At 41.8% G+C, this 21,169-nt stretch overlaps 1 protein-coding gene across 4 annotated transcripts in view; it reads right to left on the bottom strand.

Moving 5' to 3' along the window:
• The window catches only part of LOC126281158 (serine/threonine-protein kinase ULK3), a 124,341-nt gene that overhangs the window by 64,285 nt on the left and 38,887 nt on the right, over positions 1-21,169 (bottom strand). For all 4 annotated transcript variants that reach the window (XR_007551224.1, XR_007551225.1, XR_007551223.1 and 1 more), the window contains exon 2: positions 18,865-19,016. Coding sequence is in view for 1 of the 4 variants with exons in the window: in XM_049979826.1 (XP_049835783.1) it covers positions 18,865-19,016 (152 nt within the window). In the remaining 3 variants the exon portion in view is untranslated. The remainder of the gene's footprint in view (positions 1-18,864; positions 19,017-21,169) is intronic.

The raw sequence follows: 21,169 nt of genomic DNA on the forward strand, positions 1-21,169 counted from the left end.
AAAGAGAACATTTGCACTGAAATGAGGATTGACACATTGTTGGATGAACCATTCGCAGAAGTGTACCCGTGGAGGCCAATCAGCTGCTGATAGTGCCTGCACACGCTGTACATGGTATGGACACAACTGGTTCTCCTGTAGCACTCTCCATACAGTGACGTGGTCAACGATACCTTGTACAGCAGCAACTTCTCTGACGCTGACATTAGGGTTATTGTCAACTGCACGAAGAATTGCCTCGTCCATTGCAGGTGTCCTCGTCGTTCTAGGTCTTCCCCAGTCGTGAGTCATAGGCTGGAATGTTCCATGCTCCCCAAGACGCCGATCAATTGCTTCGAATGTCTTCCTGTCGGGACACCTTCGTTCTGGAAATCTGTCTCGACACAAACATACCGTGCCACGGTTATTGCCCCGTGCTAACCCATACATCAAATGGGCATCTGCCAACTCCGCATTTGTAAACATTGCACTGACTGCAAAACCACATTCGTGATGAACACTAACCTGTTGATGCTACGTACTGATGTGCTTGATGCTAGTACTGTAGAGCAATGAGTCGCATGTCAACACAAGCACCGAAGTCAACATTACCTTCCTTCAATTGGGCCAACTGGCGGTGAATCGAGGAACTACAGTACATACTGACGAAACTAAAATGAGCTCTAACATGGAAGTTAAGCATTTCCGGACACATGTCCACATAACATCTTTTCTTTATTTGTGTGTGAGGAATGTTTCCTGAACGTTTGGCTGTACCTTTTTGTAACACCCTGTATAGAACAAAAATAAAATTACATGTCATATTTTATTGTACATAATTACAGTTGCATTTTATGTAGTTAACAGATAAACATGCTTGACTTTGAAATAGCTGGCAATTATATGTCAAACAAAACTTAATAAGATACAATAAACTTGTAATCTGAACTACTTTTTTTCAGTTTCTACATTCCTTTTGGAGAGAGGTGCTGGGCCAGTGGGTACTACATAAGACTGACAAAGGGTGGAGAAGGGGCCAACAAGAAATCCTGCTACAGAACCCCCAAGAAATCCTGCTACAGAACCCTAGCAAGAAAAGATGCAGGTATTCAGCTTTCAGTTCTACACAGTCAATTCAAAGTGAAAAATCACTCCTAATGTTTAATGCTAAAATATTTCCAGAAACAACAGCTGATTTTTGGACACATACAAATGATGTTAAATAGCAAACTGTATGCAACTGTTGACTGTGCGGATAATGTGCACACGATCTGCTGCAGCAACATACAGGTTGATTGCACATTTTCAGACGATTTCATATGTTTAAATTTCTGCAATGAGTGACAAACATTTTGTCGCTCCTCCAGCACTGGAACAGTTGTGGAGACTCTCTCCATCAAAGAGTCTTTCCCACTGTCAGTGTTGATAACTATAGCTCACATTCCTTTCCTCGGTTGTGTTGTCAAATGTCAAAAGTTTATCAGTAATTTGTCAAAGTATTCATAACAAAGTTTCCTAATGTATTGCCCTGAAACCCAAAGCAGAGAGCTCTAAGATGCTTAGCGAGTCATGGAACATATATCAGAAAAAACAGATTGGAGGTCACAGGAGGGAGAATGTTCATTGCAGTTGACAAAACTATTGCCTCTAATTAGGTCAAATTTGTGTGTGACTTAAGTTATCTGGATGCCTATAACATGTCTAGATGAAGTCAAGTTAATTGTTGGCAGCTTTTACTGGCCACCCGATTCTGCTGTGACAGTTTTGGAGTCATTCAAAGAAAGTTTATGTTCAGTAGCACGGAAATAACCATATCATGCAATATCAGTTGGAAGTGACTTCACTCTAACGAGTATAGAGAGTATGGTAAAATTTGGAAGGTAGGAGATGTACTGGTGGAAATAAAGCTATGAGGACAGGTTGTGTAGCTCAGTCGGTAGAGAACTTGCTTACAAAAGACAAAGGTCAGCTGCAGAGTGAAAATTTGTTTCTGGAATTGGTTAGCTATTGACATTACAATTTTGTATTACAGTTAGTTTATTTATGGGTCAGATAATTCAAGCTTTACAAAGTGTTCCCTGTGTAATCTTAAACTAACTAATACTATTTTAGTTGGCGTATCCATGCGTATCTGTCTCCTGTTGCCCTCTACCAATTGAAGCCTATGATTTCCTTCAGTTCTTTTATCACATTGGTTGGGTGGTCACCTTTCTCTGGGACTCCCACTATAGTATTGCCTTTGTCCATCTTCAGTCATTTCTTCGTGCAATATGTCCTGCCCATTTCCATTGTAGAGCCTTTACCCCTTCCTTAACATCCTGAACTCCTTTCACTGCTCTTATGTCTTCACTTCCATTCCAATCTTTGTTAGTGAGACCTAGGAGTGACCTTTCCTTAGCTCTCCCAGTTGTTCGTATTTTTATGTTGAAAAACATGTTTAAAATCACAGTCATCTCTTTGTATGGGTGGAACAAACTGTTCAAAAATAACCCTTTTCAAGCTTGTTGGCATATCACATAAATATGCTGTGTTTCTTCCATAAGCCCTCCAACCTAACTTGATTAGGCAAAAAATGTCTGGTTTTAAGTCTCCTTGGATATTAACTGACTGTCCCACATAAACATATTCATTACCATTTTTAGAGAGTTGTTCTTCAATATTACTTGTTTTGCAGTTACCCACTTGTTCATAGATTTGTTTTGGACAGATTTATGTTAAGGCCCACTTGTTTACCATTCATTCTAATTCCCTTTTCTTTCCAATTAATTCAGGACATAGCCATCTCAGGGACTATTATAAATACTTTCGGGAATATAAGGTCATCCTGTTTTACTTCTCTTCCAATAGAAAATTCTCTCGTGTGGTTTTCTATACTGAAAGAAGCCATTGAGGAATCATAGATGTAATATAATTTAGTTTTGTACTTTATTTCCACACCCTGTTTGGTCAGTGCCTGTATACCAGGCATATGACTGACAGAATCAAAAGCCTTTTCAAATTCTACACAAGCTGTGCACAGTGGCATTTCATATTCATTTGCTCAGCTAATTACTTCGTGCAGGGTGTTTAAATGATCAACTGCGATATAACCACTCTGGAATCCTCCTTGTTCTATAGGTTGTGGATTTTCCACAATAGCACTAATGTGATTTGCTAAGACTTTAGAGAAAATTTTGTGGATCATGAACGTTTCCTTTTTTTGTATAGAAGGATTACCTCTGCTTTGTTCCAGGAGGCAAGGAGACTGTCTTTTTGTATACAAGCAGTAAAGATTTTAGCCAAATGTTTTTCTATTTCTTCACCAGTAACTTTAAGCATTTCAATTGTCAGACCATTATGGCCACCTTCTTGGTATTCTGCATTTCATTTATAGCTTTTTTTAGTTCTTTTGGGGGGATTTATGGGGTTTTCTCATTTTCATTTGCATAAGGGGTAAAATATAGGGAGTGAAAGGCTATTCACAATTAAAGGCTGTTCACAACTTTAAAGAAAGCAGACAGCAGTTATATGAGTTGACCAGTATGAAAGGGAAGCATGGCTGAGAAGATCCCCATACTTCTTTTGTAGTTTTAACTATCATTTCTACTAGTTTTCTTCTGTTGACTATTCTAATACCATACAAAGAGTCCTCTGGAATTCTCTTTCTTTTTCACTTTATTGATTAATGTTGGTAGTTTCTTTTTTTCAGTGATTTTAGTTTCCTCTTTTCTAGATGTTTCTGTCTGCTTTTGCTCTTACTAATCTGCAGTTGCTACCAGTATTAAACTGGTTTGATACTTAAACAAAACAAAAAACAAAAAAGGGAGAAAGAAAGAAAGAGAGGATGATGAATAAATTATTCCCTTTAGCCAACTTGTTCATTTTCTATTATGATGTTTCTTAAAAAACAAGAAAGAAAGAAAAGTATAGATGATGAATAAACTATTCCCTTTATCCAACTGAACTAACCTTTCACTTCTTTCATTGATTCCATGGCAACCTACAGAAACACCTCCTTGTCTTTTGATACCAACTTTATTTAAATCCACAGTGGTCAGTTTAAAGTGATATATATTGTGAAATATTTTACCTCATCATAAAAAAGCTTCTAATTTGTTGTCACAATGGCTTGAACTAGGAGCAGGTTCTTGCACTATTTGTAACTTAATATTGCATAACCTCTCCCACTATGAACCATGGACTTACCATTAGTGGGGAGGCTTGCGTGCCTCAATGATACAGACAGCCATACCCTAGGTGCAACCACGACAGAGGGTTATCTGTGGGGATGCAAGACAAACGTGTGGTTCCTGAAGAGGGGCAGCAGCCTTTTCAGTAGTTGCAGGGGCAACAGTCTGGATGACTGAACGATCTGGCCTTGTAACATTAACCGAAACGGCCTTGCTGTGCTGGTACTGCGAACGACTGAAAGCAAGGGGAAACCACAGCCATAATTTTTCCCAAGGGCATGCAGCTTTACTGTATCGTTAAATGATGGTGACTTCCTCTTGAGTAAAATATTCTGGAGGTAAAATAGTCCCCCATTTCGGTCTCCGGGCGGGGACTACTCAGGACGACGTTGTTATCAGGAGAAGCAAAACTGGCTTTCTACAGACCAGAGTGTAGAATGTCAGATCCCTTAATCAGGCAGTTAGGTTAGAAAATTTAAAGAGGGCAATGGATAGGTTAAAGTTGGATATAGTGGGAATTAGTGAAGTTCGGTGGCAGGAGGAACAATACTTCTGGTCAGGTGAATACAGGGTTATCAATACAAACTCAAATAGAGGTAATGCAGGAGTAAGTTTAATAATGAATAAAAAAATAGGAGTGTGGGTCAGCTACTACAAACAGCATAGTGAACACATTACTGTAGCCAAGCTAGACACAAAGCCCACACCTACCACAGTAATACAAATTTATATGCCAACTAGCTCCGCAGATGACAAAGAGATTGAAGAAATGTATGATGACATAAAAGCAATTATTCAGATAGTGAAGGGACACAAAAATTTAATAGTCATGGAGTACTGGAATTCGATAGTAGGAAAAAGAAGATAAGGAAAAGTAGTAGGTGAATATGGAATGGGGGTAAGGAATGAAAGAGGCAGCCACCCGGTCGAATTTTGTACAGAGCAAAATTTGATTATAGCTCACACTTGGTTTAAGAATCATGAAAGAAGGTTGTATATGTGGAAGAGGCCTGGAAACACTGGAAGGTTTCAGAGAGATTATATAATGGTAAGACAGAGAATTATGAACCATGTTTTAAATTGTAAGACATTTCCAGGGGCAGATGTGGACTCTGACTACAATTTATTGGTTATGAACTGCAGATGAAAACTGATGAAACTGCAAAAGGGTGGGAATTTAAGGAGATGGGACCTGAATAAACTGAAAGAACCAGAGGTATAAACTGAAAGACCCAGAGGTTGTAGAAACTTTTATAGAAAGCATTAGAGAATGATTGACAGGAACCGGGGAAAGAAATACAGTAGAAGAAGAATGGGTAGCTTTGAGAGATGAAATAGTGAAGGCAGCAGAGGATCAAGTAGGTAAAAAGACAAGGGCTAACAGAAATCCTTGGGTAACCAAAGACATATACAATTTAATTGATGAGAGGAGAAAATATAAAAATGCAGTAAATGAAGCATGCAAAAAGGAATACAAACGCCTCAAAAATGAAACTGACAGGAAGTGCAAAATTCTGCTACACGGAGATGGCTAGAGGACAAATGTAAGGATGTAGATGTATGTATCACTAGGGCTAAGATGGATACTGCCTACAGGAAAATTAAAGAGACCTTTAGAGAAAAGAGAATCTCAAGAGCTCTGATGGAAAACCAGTTCTAAGCAAAGAAGGGAAAGCAGAAAGGTGGAAGGAGTATACAGAGGATCTATACAAGGGTGATGTACTTGAGGGCAATATTGTGGAAATGGAAGAGGACATATGTGAAGCTGAAATTGGAGATATGATGCTACGTGAAGAATTTGACAGGGTACTGAAAGACCTAAGTCAAAACAAGGCCCCGGGGGTATACAACATTCCATTAGAACTACTGATAGCCTTGGCAAACCCAGCCCTGACAAAACTCTACCATCTAGTGAGCAAGACGTATGAGACAGGCGAAATACCTTCAGACTTCAAGAAGAATATACTAATTCCAATCCCAATGAAAGCAGGTGTTGAAAGCTTAATAAGTCACGGCTGTAAAATACTTACAATACAAAAGAAAAATTTGGAGTAGGAACTAAAATCCATGGAGAAGAAATAAAAACTTTGAGGTTTGCCAATGGCATCATAATTCTGTCAGAGACAGCAATGGACCTAGAAGAGCAGTTGAAGAGAATGGACAGTGTCTTGAAAGGAGGATATATAAGATAAACATCAACAAAAGCAAAATGAGAATAATGGGATGCAGTCTAATTAAATCAGGTGATGCTGAGGGAATTAGATTAGGAAATGAAACACTTAAAGTAGTAGATGAGTTTTGCTATGTGGGGAGCAAAATAACTGATGATGGTAGAAGTAGAGAGGATATAAAATATAGACTGACAATGGCAAGAAAAGTGTCTCTGCAGAAGAGAACTTTGCTAATATTGAGTATAGATTTAAGTGTCAAGAAGTCTTTTCTAAAGGTATTTGTATGGAGTGTAGCCATGTATGGATCTGAAACAAGGACGATGGACAAGAAGATAGTAGAAGCTTTTGAAATGTGGTGCTGCAGATCACATAACTAATGATGAGGTTACTGAATAGAATTGGGGAGAAGAGGAATTTGTGGCACAAATTAACTAGAAGAAGGGATCGGTTGGTAGAACATGTTCTGAGGCATGAAAGGAATCACCAATTTTGTATTGGAGGGCAGCACGGAGGGTAAAAATTGTAGAGGGAGACCAAGAGATGAATACACTAAGCAGATTCAGAAGGGTGTAGTGTGCAGTAGTTACTTGGAGATGAAGAAGCTTGCGAAGGATAGAGTTGCATGGAGAGCTCCATCAAACCAGTCTCTGGACTGAAGACCACAACGACGACAACAACAACATTGTAGAATTTGTGGGCAACCAATCAGTCATGCAGTGCTTATTTGAATGCTTGTTTAGATAACTGCTGGACAGTTTGTGAAAGCTTATTAAATAATTTTGAGGTCTTGGGTTCATAACTGTTAACTGGTTTTGACAGTCTGGGGTATGGAGAATAAATGCATTTATTGCTTCTTGTGTTGTAACAATGTATATTTTCTCTCTGTTTTGCTTTTGGTAACTACTTTTTTGTACAAATTAAAACATATAGACATAAGTTTATTACCAGCATGAGTTTTTGTTCACAGAACAAAGATTTACTGAGTGCTTTATATGAAGTAACAGTAATTACCCTGACAGCTTTGTTCTGCAATATTAAGACGTCATGCACACCACTAGAGTTTACTCATATATTTAGAGTGATGTAAATGCTTACCTTTACATAATGTGTGATATCTTATCCAATCAACTAATTGCTGCTTGTTGTTGTTGTTTTTGTTGTTTGGGGTCCTTAGACTGGTTTGCTCTCTATCCTGGGCAAGTCTCTTCATATCTCCCTAACACTCTACATAATTCTTGCAACCTGCATTCATTTGAACCTGCTTACTGTATTCAAGCCTTGGCCTCCCTCTACAGTTTTTACCCTCACACTTCCTTCCATTACCACATTATCGATCCATTGATGTTGCAGGATGTGTCCTATCAACCAGTCTCTTCTTTTATAAAGTTGTGCCATAAATTATTTTCTCCTTGATTAGACTCAGTACCTCCTCATCAATTACCTACCCGTATAATCTTCAGCATTCTTCTGTAGCACCGCATTTCAAAAGCTTCTATTCTCTTCTTGTCTGAACTACTTTCATCCATGTTTCACTTCTGTACAAGGCTACAATCCATGTGAATACCTTCAGAAAAGAATTCCTAACACTTAAATTTATATTATAGGGTAACAAATACCTCTTTTTCAGAAGTGTTTTTCTTATATACCAGCCTGTGTTTTATATCCTCTCTCTTTTGGCTTTCATCAGTTATTTTGCTGTCCAAATGGCAAAACTCATCTACTTCCTTAAATGTCTCATTTCCTAATGCAATTACTCATTTTTTATTTCTCTTGGTGGTCATGTTATAACCTCTTTTCAAGACAATATCCATTTTGTTCAACTGCTCTTCTAAGTTGCTTGCCATTTCTGAGAGACTTACAATAGCACCAGCAACCTCAAAGTTTTTATTTATTCTTCCTACACTTCTAATTCCCTTTCCAAATTTTTCCACAGTTTACTTAAACACTAGCTTAAAGTACACCAGGGGCAGGCTACACCCCTGTCTCACTGTCTTCTCAAACAATGCTTCCCTTTCATGTCCCACACCTCTTATAACTGCAGCCTGTTTTCTGTACAAGTTGTAGATATCATTTGACTCTCTGTATTTTATCCCTGCTAACTTCAATGAGTATTATCCAGTTAACATTGACAATAGTTCTCTTTACTATTATAAACACTTTAAACATAGGTCCCAGTCAAACTTAACCAATGCTCCCTCTGAAACTCTCAACAACCTCTGGTTTCTTCAATTTATTCAGATCCCATCTCCTTAATTTCCTATCTTTTTGCAATTTCTTCAACTTTAATCTACCATTCATAACCAATAAATTGTGGTCAGAGCCCACGTCTAGCACTGAAAATGTCTTAACAGTTTAAAATCTGGTTCTGAAATGTTTGTCTTATCATTAAATAATCAGTATTATACATTCTAGTGATCCAGCTCTCTTCACGTATACAGCCTTCTTACATGATTCTTAAACCAAGTGTTAATGATTATTAAATTATGTTCTGTACAAAATTCCAGCAGGTGGCTCCCCCCCTCCCCCCGCAATCCCCTCTCCCCTCCCCCCACCCAGTCCACATTCTACTAATATTTTTTTCTTCACTTTCCTACTATTGAATTCCAGTTCCCCATCACAGTTAATTGTTTGTCTCCTTTCTATATGAATAATTTCTTTTAGTTCATCATCCATTCTTTCAATCTCTTCTTCACCATCAGAACTAATACAAACCTGTGCTATTGTGAGTGTGTTGGCTTCATGCCTATCTTGGATATAATAACGTATTGTAGCAACACCACAGTTTAGGATAGGGAAAGTTAGTTTTGATATTCTGAGCACAAGTTACAGCCAGGTGGGGGCCGGGTTGCAGTGAGTTATGCATACCAGCAGTGGCGAAGGCAAATAGAGGCCACAGGGTTGTAGAACTGCCGGAGAGGGGACACACGGCAGTTTCCATGTCACAAGTTACAGGCAGAAGGGGCCCAGTAGTGCAACCTAAGCGTTATGCATACGTGACGCAAAGCGGCGCACTTGGCAAAACAGAGGTGTACAGAGGAGTATAAATTGGTGCCATTTTCTAACGAGATTCATTCAAGTGTGGCAGCTCTTCTGGATGGCGGGGCGTGTCACACCTCCAGCTTCACACAGCAGCAGATGGAGTGTCAGCATTCCAGTCTACAGTGGGTCATTGGTTTGACCCCCTGAGTCAAACGCAGGGTCCATCGCCAGTCAGCGGCGGGCCACTCTTCAGCTCACTACCACTGGCAGTCATCTCGGCTCCTGACACACGCCGGTGACATCCCGAGGCGAGGGCCACAGATTCGGATGCTTGATCACTGGCACTTGTTGCCGCCGCAATCTCAGCTACGTCAGCAAGGAAGAAGCAGCAGTGGCAGTGGCCTACGGCTCCCAGTGGAGCAGCGTGGAGGCAACGAGGACCATGGCCACTTAGTCAGCTACTGGCACAACCATCCTGACATCATTGGGAACTCAGCGGGCGGCTGGGGTGCTTCCTCAACATTGCAGGGCCCTTTGAGGCAGACCAAGAGGAACGAGGGCACTGTAGCTAAAAAACAATAAATCACTTGGAAAGTTCTCACTGAGTTTTAATACGGCACCTCCTGGAACCCACTCACTACATTTGGTGTCAGAATAGTGGACTTTGTCTGTCCAGTACAACGTTTGAGCCCACCACCTGCATTACCGTCACAAGATGTAGTGAGTTTTGTCCAGTTTTCTGTTGAGTATTGGAGGTTTTCTTTCTTGTATGTGTATTGGGTATGGCCTGCTAGAAGCCACATTTTAGATGTTTTGTGTGGGCATATATTTTGTTGTCAGAGTAAGTGTTAGTATGTTTAAGGAGTAACACTGTTGTGTAGCATTTAATTACTTTTGTATTGGTGTGAGTATGATGTTACTGAGTGTGATGATACGGAGCTGTAGGAAGTCGGGTTATTCTTGTACTAACTGGGAACGAAAGCAACACAATGGCAGTGTCAAGGATGCAAGGTGTATCAGTGTATCAGAACCAGAAGTGGTGCGGATTTTGATGGAAAAAGTAGCACAATTGACAGTTGACAATACGCAGTTGAGAAATGAATTAACATCTAGAAGTGAGCGAGAAACCGCATCTGATCAGTCGTTGTTGCCTAGGGTACTGGAGATTGATCCAGCTGCTGTGAGTCTGATTATTCCATTTTCTGGCAAGGCATCTGAGGATGTGCTATCGTTTGTGCAGGACTTGGAAATTTCAGCTGTGATGAATGGTTGGTCTGATGAACAGTTGTTACATGTAGCCAAGATTAGATTAACAGGTGAAGTGAAGACATATATAAGGTGTTCAGAGGCCTTAAGGAAGGCAGGACAGTTTAAGCAGTTGAAGGAGGAGCTTTTACAAAGGTACAAGAAACACAATAGTGCTCAGTACTTTAGGGAGAGGTTTAGTACAATGACAATGAGACAGGGGGAGATGGTGGAGAAATTTGCGGACAGGATAAGGGAAATTAATGAGTATACTTACGAGTTGGGTCAGAGCGATGGAGCGAATAGTGTTCTGTTGCAAGAGGCCAAGCAAAGGGCACTTGATGCATTTTTGAGAGGGTTACCAGGGCATATGTCACAGAAAGTGTGTGAAGGGACTCCGAAAGATTTGTATTCGGCCATTCAGCTGGCAATTCAATGTGAGGAAATCACATGGTAACAGGTACGCGAGAGGCTAACAGTATTTGCAGCAAGTATAAAATGGTTTAAGTGCGGTCGTACAGGACACGTGCAGAGGCGATGTACCCAGTCACCAAGAAATAGAGGAAGGGGTGCAAATCAGCAGCATGGAGGAAGGAAAAGTGGAGATAGGTGAGGTGGACAATCTTTTAACAGCAGAGGGGGCCCAAGACCCACCTAAGGGAGCTCCCGTTTAATTTCAATGCTACAAATATACATGCAGAGGTGGAATGTTCAGTGGTAGGATTTATAGGACCTAAAAAGTTTAAGGTTTTGTTGGACACAGAGGCGCAAGTGTCAGTGGCTACTAAGAATATAATGGGACAAAGGTTAAGACCCACCACATTATAGGTTGCATAGAGTGGGGGATAAGTAGGTCACACTTTTGGGGTCGGTGACAGTTGACTTTCGAATAGAGAAAGTCCAATTTGATGCACGCATGGAGGTGGTATCATGGGCAAGCAAGGGCACTGACATGATCCTAGGAGTAGATTTCTTGCAACAACATCATGCCAAAATTGACCTTGGACAACGAACTGTGGAACTTGGTGGAATGTTACTTCAGCTAGGGGAAACTGTTGTCAAAACAGAGCTGTCGTGAGGGGCATTCAACATAATGAACAAACCAATTGAACTGCATACATTAGCATTAAGGCTTAATTTTGCATGAGTGTGTGTCTAGTCGCACCGGGAAGTTGCTTTGGGTAAGTGTGGAGTCAAATCTACCTGTGGGTACAGTATGTGTTATTGAACCATTGGAGGATAATGAAGTTTTGGGTTCACTGGGTTGTTTTGTGAAACTTAGTGTTGTACGTGTACAGGAGGGGAATGACTGGCGAGTAGTTCTCGTGACCATGGATAAGTTTAGTGGTGTAAATGCGAATTTGAGGAAAGGAGTTTTAGTAGCATATTTGGATGTGCCAGGCGACGAATACTGGTGTTCGAGAGCCAGGTGAAACGATCAACCACTAACTGCCAATAGAACTGCATTGTGTGACAAAATTAAGCATTTGAAAGGAGGAGAAAGAGAGCGTATGGAAGAATTATTGTGGGAATTTAAGGATTTATTTTTTTCCATAAGGGCCGTTACCAGCAACTACATTAGTTCAACATAGGCAGATGGTATTATAGAGCATAGTAATAGTTGGTGGGGAGTGGGCATTGTCACTGTGCCTAAAAAATCTATTGATGGAACTAAGAAATACAGGTTCTGTTGTGACTACCAATACCTCAATAATAAGAGAGTAATGGATGCATACCCCATTCCAAACATATTGGAGTCTTTGCATCACTTATGACAGTGCCACTACTTTTCTACGAGTGGTTTGACAAGCAATTATCGTCAGTTAGAGGTGGCTCCAGAGGATCATCCAAAAACTGCTTTCTCTACACCTGGAGGCCATTACCAGCACATTAGAATGCCATTCAGTTTGAAAAACGCTCCGGCAACATTTCAGAGGTTGCTAGACAGTGTCCTGAAGGGTTTGAAACCACGGCAGTGTCTGGTCTATTTGGATGACATTATAGTGTTTTCAAGTAGTATGGAGCAACATAGACAGCGGTTAAGGGAAGTCTTTATGAGTTTAAGAGCAGCTCGTTTGACATTGAGCCTGGAGAAGTGTCATTTTGCATTAGAAGAAGTAAAATACACTCCTGGAAATGGAAAAAAGAACACATTGACACCGGTGTGTCAGACCCACCATACTTGCTCCGGACACTGCGAGAGGGCTGTACAAGCAATGATCACACGCACGGCACAGCGGGCACACCAGGAACCGCGGTGTTAGCCGTCGAATGGCGCTAGCTGCGCAGCATTTGTGCACCGCCGCCGTCAGTGTCAGCCAATTTGCCGTGGCATACGGAGCTCCATCGCAGTCTTTAACACTGGTAGCATGCCGCGACAGCGTGGACGTGAACCGTATGTGCAGTTGACGGACTTGGAGCGAGGGCGTATAGTGGGCATGCGGGACGCCGGGTGTACGTACCGCCGAATTGCTCAACACGTGGGGCGTGAGGTCTCCACAGTACATCGATGTCATCGCCAGTGGTCGGCGGAAGGTGCACGTGCCCGTTGACCTGGGACCGGACCGCAGCGACGCACGGATACACGCCAAGACCGTAGAATCCTACGCAGTGCCGTAGGGGACTGCACCGCCACTTCCCAGCAAATTAGGGACACTGTTACTCCTGGGGTATCGGCGAGGACCATTCGCAACCATCTCCATGAAGCTGGGCTACGGTCCCGCACACCGTTAGGCCGTCTTCCGCTCACGCCCCAACATCATGCAGCCCGCCTCCAGTGATGTCGCGACAGGCGTGAATGGAGGGACGAATGGAGACGTGTCGTTTTCAGCGATGAGAGTCGCTTCTGCCTTGGAGCCAATGATGGTCGTATACGTGTTTGGCGCCGTGCAGGTGAGCGCCACAATCAGGACTGCATACAACCGAGGCACACAGGGCCAACACCCGGCATCATGGTGTGGGGAGCGATCTCCTACACTGGCCGTACACCTCTGGTGATTGTCGAGGGGACACTGAACAGTGCACGGTACATCCAAACCGTCATCGAACCCATCGTTCTACCATTCCTAGACCGGCAAGGGAACTTGCTGTTCCAACAGGACAATGCACGTCCGCATGTATCCCGTGCTCTAGAAGTTGTAAGTCAACTACCCTGGCCAGCAAGATCTCTGGATCTGTCGCCCATTGAGCATGTTTGGGACTGGATGAAGCGTCGTGTCACGCGGTCTGCACGTCCAGCACGAACGCTGGACCAACTGAGGCGCCAGGTGGAAATGGCATGGCAAGCCGTTCGACAGGACTACATCCAGCATCTCTACGATCATCTCCATGGGAGAATAGCAGCCTGCATTGCTGCGAAAGGTGGATAGACACTGTACTAGTGCCGACATTGTGCATGCTCTGTTGCCTGTGTCTATGTGCCTGTGGTTCTGTCAGTGTGATCACGTGATGTATCTGACCCCAGGAATGTGTCAATAAAGTTTCCCCTTCCTGGGACAATGAATTCACGGTGTTCTTATTTCAATTTCCAGGAGTGTATTTGAGTCATATTATCAGTAAGGACGGAGTGCGAACAGAAACTAGGTTGGTACAGGCTGTAATGGTTTTTCAGGAAGCGAAAACAGTTAAGGAAGTGCACTCATTCATCAGAATCTGCAATTTCTATCGAAAGTTTGTGAAGCGTTTTGCAGATTTAGTACAGCCGTTGATGCGATTGTTACAGAAGGGTGAGAAATTTGAGTGGACAGGAGAGTGTCAGAAAGTGTTTGACAAACTGAAAGAAGTGTTAACATTAAGTCCGGTTCTTGTGTTTCCAGATTTTGAAAAGGAGTTTATACTAGCATGTGATACATCGAATCAAGCATTAGGATGTGTTCTTAGTCAGGAAATTGATGGGAAAGAACATCCTGTAACCTAGGCGTCTACGCAGTTGAATGCAGCAGAGAGGAATTACTCAGCAACAGAGAGAGTGATGCTTAGCTTAATCTATGGACTCACATATTCTAAATGTTATTTATATGGGAGAAGATTTCGGGTAGTGACAGATCATGCTGCATTGAAGTGGTTGTTGAGGCTCCATTCACTAGACATACTAGATGGGCTGTGAGGCTTAGTGAATTCAACTATGAGGTGGTGCACAAGCCTGGGAAGAAGCATGGTAATGCGGATGTACTAAGTAGGAAGGTGGCAAAAGTAGAAGTCATAGGTTATGACCTAGCAGTATGGCAAAAATTACAGGACATGGACAACAATTGTCAAATGTATCGGACACAGCTACAATTAAATATGTATGATGGTATTCTGTTCAGGAAAATGAAGTTATGGTCAAGGGTAGTAGTGCCAGCGAAACTGAGGGATGAGGTTTTTAAAGGAAGCACATGATCACGTGTTATCCGGTCATGAAGGGTGTAGAGCGACAAATAGGAGAGTGGTGCAGAGGTATTGGTGGAGAGGTAGGAAAGCAGATGTGGATGAGTACATCAAGAATTATATACCATGTGCACAGAGAGCAGATCTGAGCCAGAAACAGATATAGCTACAACGATTACCGGAAGCAACATGTCCATTCTCTTTACTGGTGATTGATGTCTTAGGACCTTTCAGACGAACACCATCGGGGACCAGATTCATTCTCACAATAACTGACCATTTTTCGAGGGATGCGGAGATGGTGGCTATGCCAAATCAGCAGGCAGCAATGGCCCTGCAAGCATTACTAAACAACTGGATTTTGAAGTTTGGTGTACCAGAGACAATAATTACCGACCAAGGGACCAACTTCATGTCAGATTTCAAGAAGGAATTGTGTAAACTGTTGAATGTAAAGAAGTTGAGGACAAGTGTGTTACATCCACAGGCCAATGGAAGGACAGAACGGGTACACAGAACAATCGGAAAGATGCTGAGTTTCTATGTGAATTCTCATCACCATCAGTGGGACGAGTATTTGAAGCATACTGCATGTGCATACAATGCAAAAGTCCATACAAATACCAGTTTGTCTCCATATGAGGTAGCGTATGGATGAAAAATGCTGTCACTGTTTGATTTAGTGAAGCTACTGAAAGGAAGGACTGGTGAATCTGTACATCAATTTTGCAAGGACAATTCAGGATGTTTGGAAATGGGTACAGAAGGCAAATACAAAGGCTTTGGAAAGACAGGAAGATGCAATAAAGCAGAAAGGAAGTTTACCACAGTATAGAGTGGGGCAATACTGTCCAGCCCCTATACACAAAAAGGGAAAACGAAGGAGTTCCTCACAAGGTATCAAGGGCCATACCAAATTGTTGAAACCACATCTCCCGTTAATGTTAAGCTTCAGTTGCCAACTAGAACAACAATAGTACACACAGGGTGGATACGGACATTTAAGGGTTGCCCGGATGTGATTCCAGGAATGTCACAGGAAGGAAAGAGGAAGAAACAGAGAGTGAAGAGAGAGGCTAAGTACAGAGAAAACCAGGAAGATAGAGTACAGCATGAAGTACTATATGTTTTGCGATCCATAAAGTAGCAGAGTATTTGTAGTTTTTCTGTTTTCGTGTCATGTATCATTGGGTTTGCGTAGAGTAATTAGGCATTGTATTTTATATGTGTTTTCGAGTATTGTGAGCCTGCTAGGGACAGCGGTCTTTTAAGAGGGAGGAAGGGTGATGGTGATCCCTGTCCTCAGGTCACTGAAAAGGAAAGTGTAGCATCTGATGTATGTGGAGTGTTGTTGGAGGAGAAATCAAACAAAGTTCTGGAGAAATAAATGTGTCTGAGTAAATTTAGGGCAAAGCCGTAATAAGTATGTATTGAACGATGTCAGAGTCATACGATTTCCTGTTTAAATTTTTAGTTATCGACAGTGCTGGGTCAGGAAAGTCATGTTTATTGCACCAGTTCATATAACGTTATAACGTAAATTTAAGGATGAAAGTAGTCACAATCGGTGTTGAGTTTGGATCAAAAATAGTGAATGTTGCAGGAAACTCTGTGAAGCTCCAAATTTGGGACACATGCACAGTGCAGATATTTTTAGCCAGGGGGAAAGAAGGGACATTGTGGAACCAAAATTGAGCTTGCAACAGGTCGGGATGCATTGGATCTTCTCCACCTACAAGAATTTGGTAATAGTAGCAAGTTGTTTTGAGCGGGAAGTATTTGCAGAAGCGAAATGTATAGAGCTCGAGGGGAGCAGAATTTTAATCAATGGAACTAAGTGTAATGTAATAGGATCAACCTTCCATCTGCCAGCGTCAATTTCGAGAGTCATGCAATTGAATGCTATGCAGCCACAGGTGTACTGGCCAGAAGCCACTTTAGAGTTTTTGCCAAGGCAGAATCTGACCTTGTTAAATCAAACTCTGGAGTCAGGTCGGTTGAGATCCGTAAACTAGTTCATTTTAGAGCAAGAGGGGCGCATATCAGCAAAGCAACTTGTGCAACATGTCGCTCAATATAGGGAAAGGCAACAGCAAATAACGATCATTTTGAGCACCTCTGTGCTAAGTGTCATCACAGCCTTAACTTTGTTATGTGTTGTTTTCTTTCTGATCAGGCGGAGAGCTAATTCCAAAAGGGAACCAAGAGTAGTCCGAGACCCAATGGACTGGATACCAAGGGCGTGAGACGAGTAGGTAAGGGGATGATCGAGCAGTGGTAGTCCAGTAAGAAATTTTCACGTTTTGTTTCATGTCATGGTTTTAAGAGGGCACTAGATCACATTTAAGTTTTCTAGTAGTAAGGAAATATGCCATAGGTGCCAACCCAAACAAGTTAAGAGCTAGATAAGGGTCAAACCAGGGACCAGGTATTTCTGAAGAGGAGAATAATGTAGCAGCACCACCATTTAGGATATGTTTTGTGCGATATTCTGAGCATGAGTTAAGCCAGGTGTGGGCCGAATCACAGTGAGTTACGCATACCAGCAGTTGTGAAGGCAAGTAGAGGCCACAGGGGCGTAGAACTGCCAGACATGACACACACAGCAGTTTCCATGTCACAAGTTACAGGCAGAAAGGGCCCCCTGGCGCAACCTAAGTGTTATGCATATGTGACGTGAAGCGGTGCGCTTGGCAAAACAGAGGTGCACAGACGAGTATAAATAGGTGTCGTTTTCTAACGAGATTCATTCAAGTGTGGCAGCTGTCCTAGACGGCGGGGCATGTCACACCACCTGCTTCACACAGCAGCAGATGGAGTGCCAGTGCTCCAGTCCATGGCGGGTCATTGGTTTGACCCCCTGAGGCTGACCCAGGGTCCGTAGCCAGCCAGCTAGCAGTGGGCCACTCTTCAGCTCGCTACTGGTGGCAGTTGTCTCGGCTCCCGATACACGCTGGAGACATCCCAGGTGAGGGCTGCAGATTCAGATGCTGGATCGCCGGCACTTGTTGCCGCCGCGATCTTAGCTATGCCAGGGAGGAAGAAGTAACAGCGGGTCCAGCCTACGGCTCCTTGTGGAGCAGCCCAGAGACAACGAGGATGGTGGTCACCGAGCCGGCCATTGGTGCAGCCATCCTGACATCATTGGAACTCAGTGGGCCAGCCAAGGCCGGCTCGACACAGCATTGTATTATACGGGCCACTGGGGTGCTTCCTCGACATTGCTAGGCCCTGTGATACAGGCCAAGAGGAACGAGGGCACTGTAGCTAAAAGACAATAAATCACTTGGAAAGTTCTCGCTGAGTTTTAATACAGCACCTACTGGCACCCACCCACTACAGTATTCACTGTGCTGTTCTAGTTAACTTACTGGCATTCCTGTTTTATTTTATTATTCCTTATTAGACCTACTTCTGCATTACCCCTATTTGATTTTGTATTTATAGCACTGTATTAACCTGACCATAAATCCTGTTCTTCTCACCACTGCAATTCCCTAATGCTCACTACATCTAACTTCAACCTCCCCTTTTTCTTTCTTTATTTTTTAACTCAATCAAAGGATCTAACACTCCACACACTGTGCTACATAATGTCAGTTTTGTTTTTCCTGATGATAACAGCACGTTGAGATCACATTGGTTAAAGTTGTAAGGCCACATCATCCAGACTGTTGCCCCTGCAACTACTGAAGATGATGCTGCTGCACCCTTTAGGAAGCATGGGTTAGTCTGGTCTCTCCACTGATACCCCTCCATTGCAGTTACACCTATGGTATATCTGTATCGTTGAGGCATGAAAGCCACTCCACCTCGACAAGGTCTATGATTCATGGGGATAGGCAGTATACACAGCATTGAATATTTTAGGTAGTCCTAGTTTTGCCCAGAGCCTGTCAGGTTTTGTAACTTTTAACAAAAATGTAATACAATCTAAAATTGAGTACAATTACCTTTCATCCCACATGAAATCTTTCATTTCAACAATATTTTTATGTTTCAGGACTTTCAGCAGTGATATTTCTGTTACCAGATTATCAATGGCAGATCCACTCAGTCTAGATTTATCCACACATTTCACAGCAACTACCTCTCTTGCACCAACCTGAAAAAAGAGTGGAAATTGCTGTAACAAAATACAGATTAAGAAAAATTACTTCTGGGTTTGTGTGTGTGTGTGTGTGTGTGTGTGTGTGTGTGTGTGTGTGTGTGTGTGTGTGCGTGCGTGCGTGAGTGGGTGAGTGAGAAGAGAGAGAGAGAGAGAGAGAGAGAGAGAGAGAGAGAGAGAGAGAGAGAGAGAGAGAGCAGCATAAAGTCAAAGAAATACTTTTAGGTTATGGTTATTATTATGTAGTAAACTTACATCCTAAAATATAATAATGAAAAAGTTATCAATATTTAACTAAATCAATAAACAAATGTATCATCAGAGATAATAAGTAATTTGACCATCAAACTGAAATTACTCTACATGTGAAATGGATACTTTGTTTTTTATTTAAACCCCTTATTTATGAGAAGAGTGAATTCTCTTGCTGAAGTTTACTGTAATGCCATAAAGACGCTATCATGGATCTATTTTGTGGGCTAAACCCTTCAGGCACCTTACAACAGGTCTGACATAGACCACGTCCTCAACCAGTGTTGAATGTTCCATAAACAAAGGAAAGCAGAATTTTGGCATTGGTTCCAAAGCACAGGAAAAACCTGTTGTAGGCTTGTGCAAAGTTGACTTACAGTTACTATTCTACAAGGGGACTGATACCTGGCATTAACTGCTTGATGAAATCTAACACACACTTTATGTTCCAGTTGCAGATAAGATAAAAACCGAAAAATGGAAAATCCAAGATGGAATGTAACAGTGTTATGAAAATGAAAGTTGCTGCTCACCATATAATGGTAATATTGTAAGATAAAAACTGAGGAAACCTTTAATATTGTTACAACAAATAGTTAAGGTTAACTTTTATCTGTCTACAGATTTCAAAACTGTCCCAGGAGTTTGAGTTTCCTCACAAATTGCATATCAAAAGCTCAGAACAATTGTTCTGTTTGCAAGAGGTATCTTGTGGCAGAAGAGACACGAGTACATTCACTATGGAGTTAGCAACACCAAGATTGGACAATGGATGAATGAACTGTGAGATGTGCTCTTCAAAGATGAATCTGGCTTCACTGTGAAAATTCTCACTGTAAGTTGTTGGTGAAGTAAGCAGGCTCAATTTGTAACTTAAATAAGTGACAGTCTTAATGTGAAATACCCTTTGGCTTCACTGAATTATTTTTAATTTTTATCTCTCTGAATTGATAGGTACTAATCATCTGGACTTTGTTTCTTTCATCTTTATTTTTCAGTTTAAGAGGAGAGAGCCATTAGTGCTAGTACCTTCAAGCTATGTACTTGTAGCTCTTTCTATGTGTTTGTAACAATGCTATTGGCCACAGCCTTCATCAGTAAAAGAGAGGTGCATGTGTGAAACACACACACACACACACACACACACACACACACACACACAAAGCAAGAAAGCACATGTCACGCACACATATCAGTCACAGCCTTCATCAGTAGCTGAGAGACACACACTGTTCACACACACAAGCAAGCACACCCCACACACAATTTGAACTGATAAATGTTGTGGGCGAAAGCTTTATGTAAGTGTCTTTTATTTCTGCCTGTCTGCAACTTGACTTGTCTTCTTTATGGCAACTGGCAATCTGTCTTTTCCTACATTGTTGATATTCCACCTGAAGATCCATTGTTCAATCTGTTGTTTGTAACTTAGATTTTTTTTTAGAGTTGTGTATTTCCTTTAGTCACAGAAATATCTATTTAAATTTCATTCTCATTCTCCTCAGCCAGGGTAGTGTGGTTCTTGGAAGTACAATATAATTCTTACACCGGCCGAGGTGGCCGAGTGGCTCCAGGTGCTACAGTCTGGAACCGCGCGACCGCTACGGTCACAGGTTTGAATCCTGCCTCAGGCATGGATGTGTGTGATGTCTTTCGGTTAGTTAGGTTTAAGTAGTTCTAAGTTCTAGGGGACTGATGACCTCAGACGTTAAGTCCCATAGTGCTCAGAGCCATTTGAACCATAATTCTTACAAAAATAAGTATCCAAGTTTGAAGACTGTCTCTTGTTATGCAATGGTATTTTTTTTCACTTACAGACACTATACGTTCTGGATGCAGTTAAGATAAAAACTGAGCAGACTTGTAATAGGATAAGAACAAACAGTTAACTCTTATCT

Source organism: Schistocerca gregaria, chromosome 7 (assembly GCF_023897955.1).
Source record: "Schistocerca gregaria isolate iqSchGreg1 chromosome 7, iqSchGreg1.2, whole genome shotgun sequence".
Taxonomy (NCBI): Eukaryota; Metazoa; Arthropoda; class Insecta; order Orthoptera; family Acrididae; genus Schistocerca; species Schistocerca gregaria.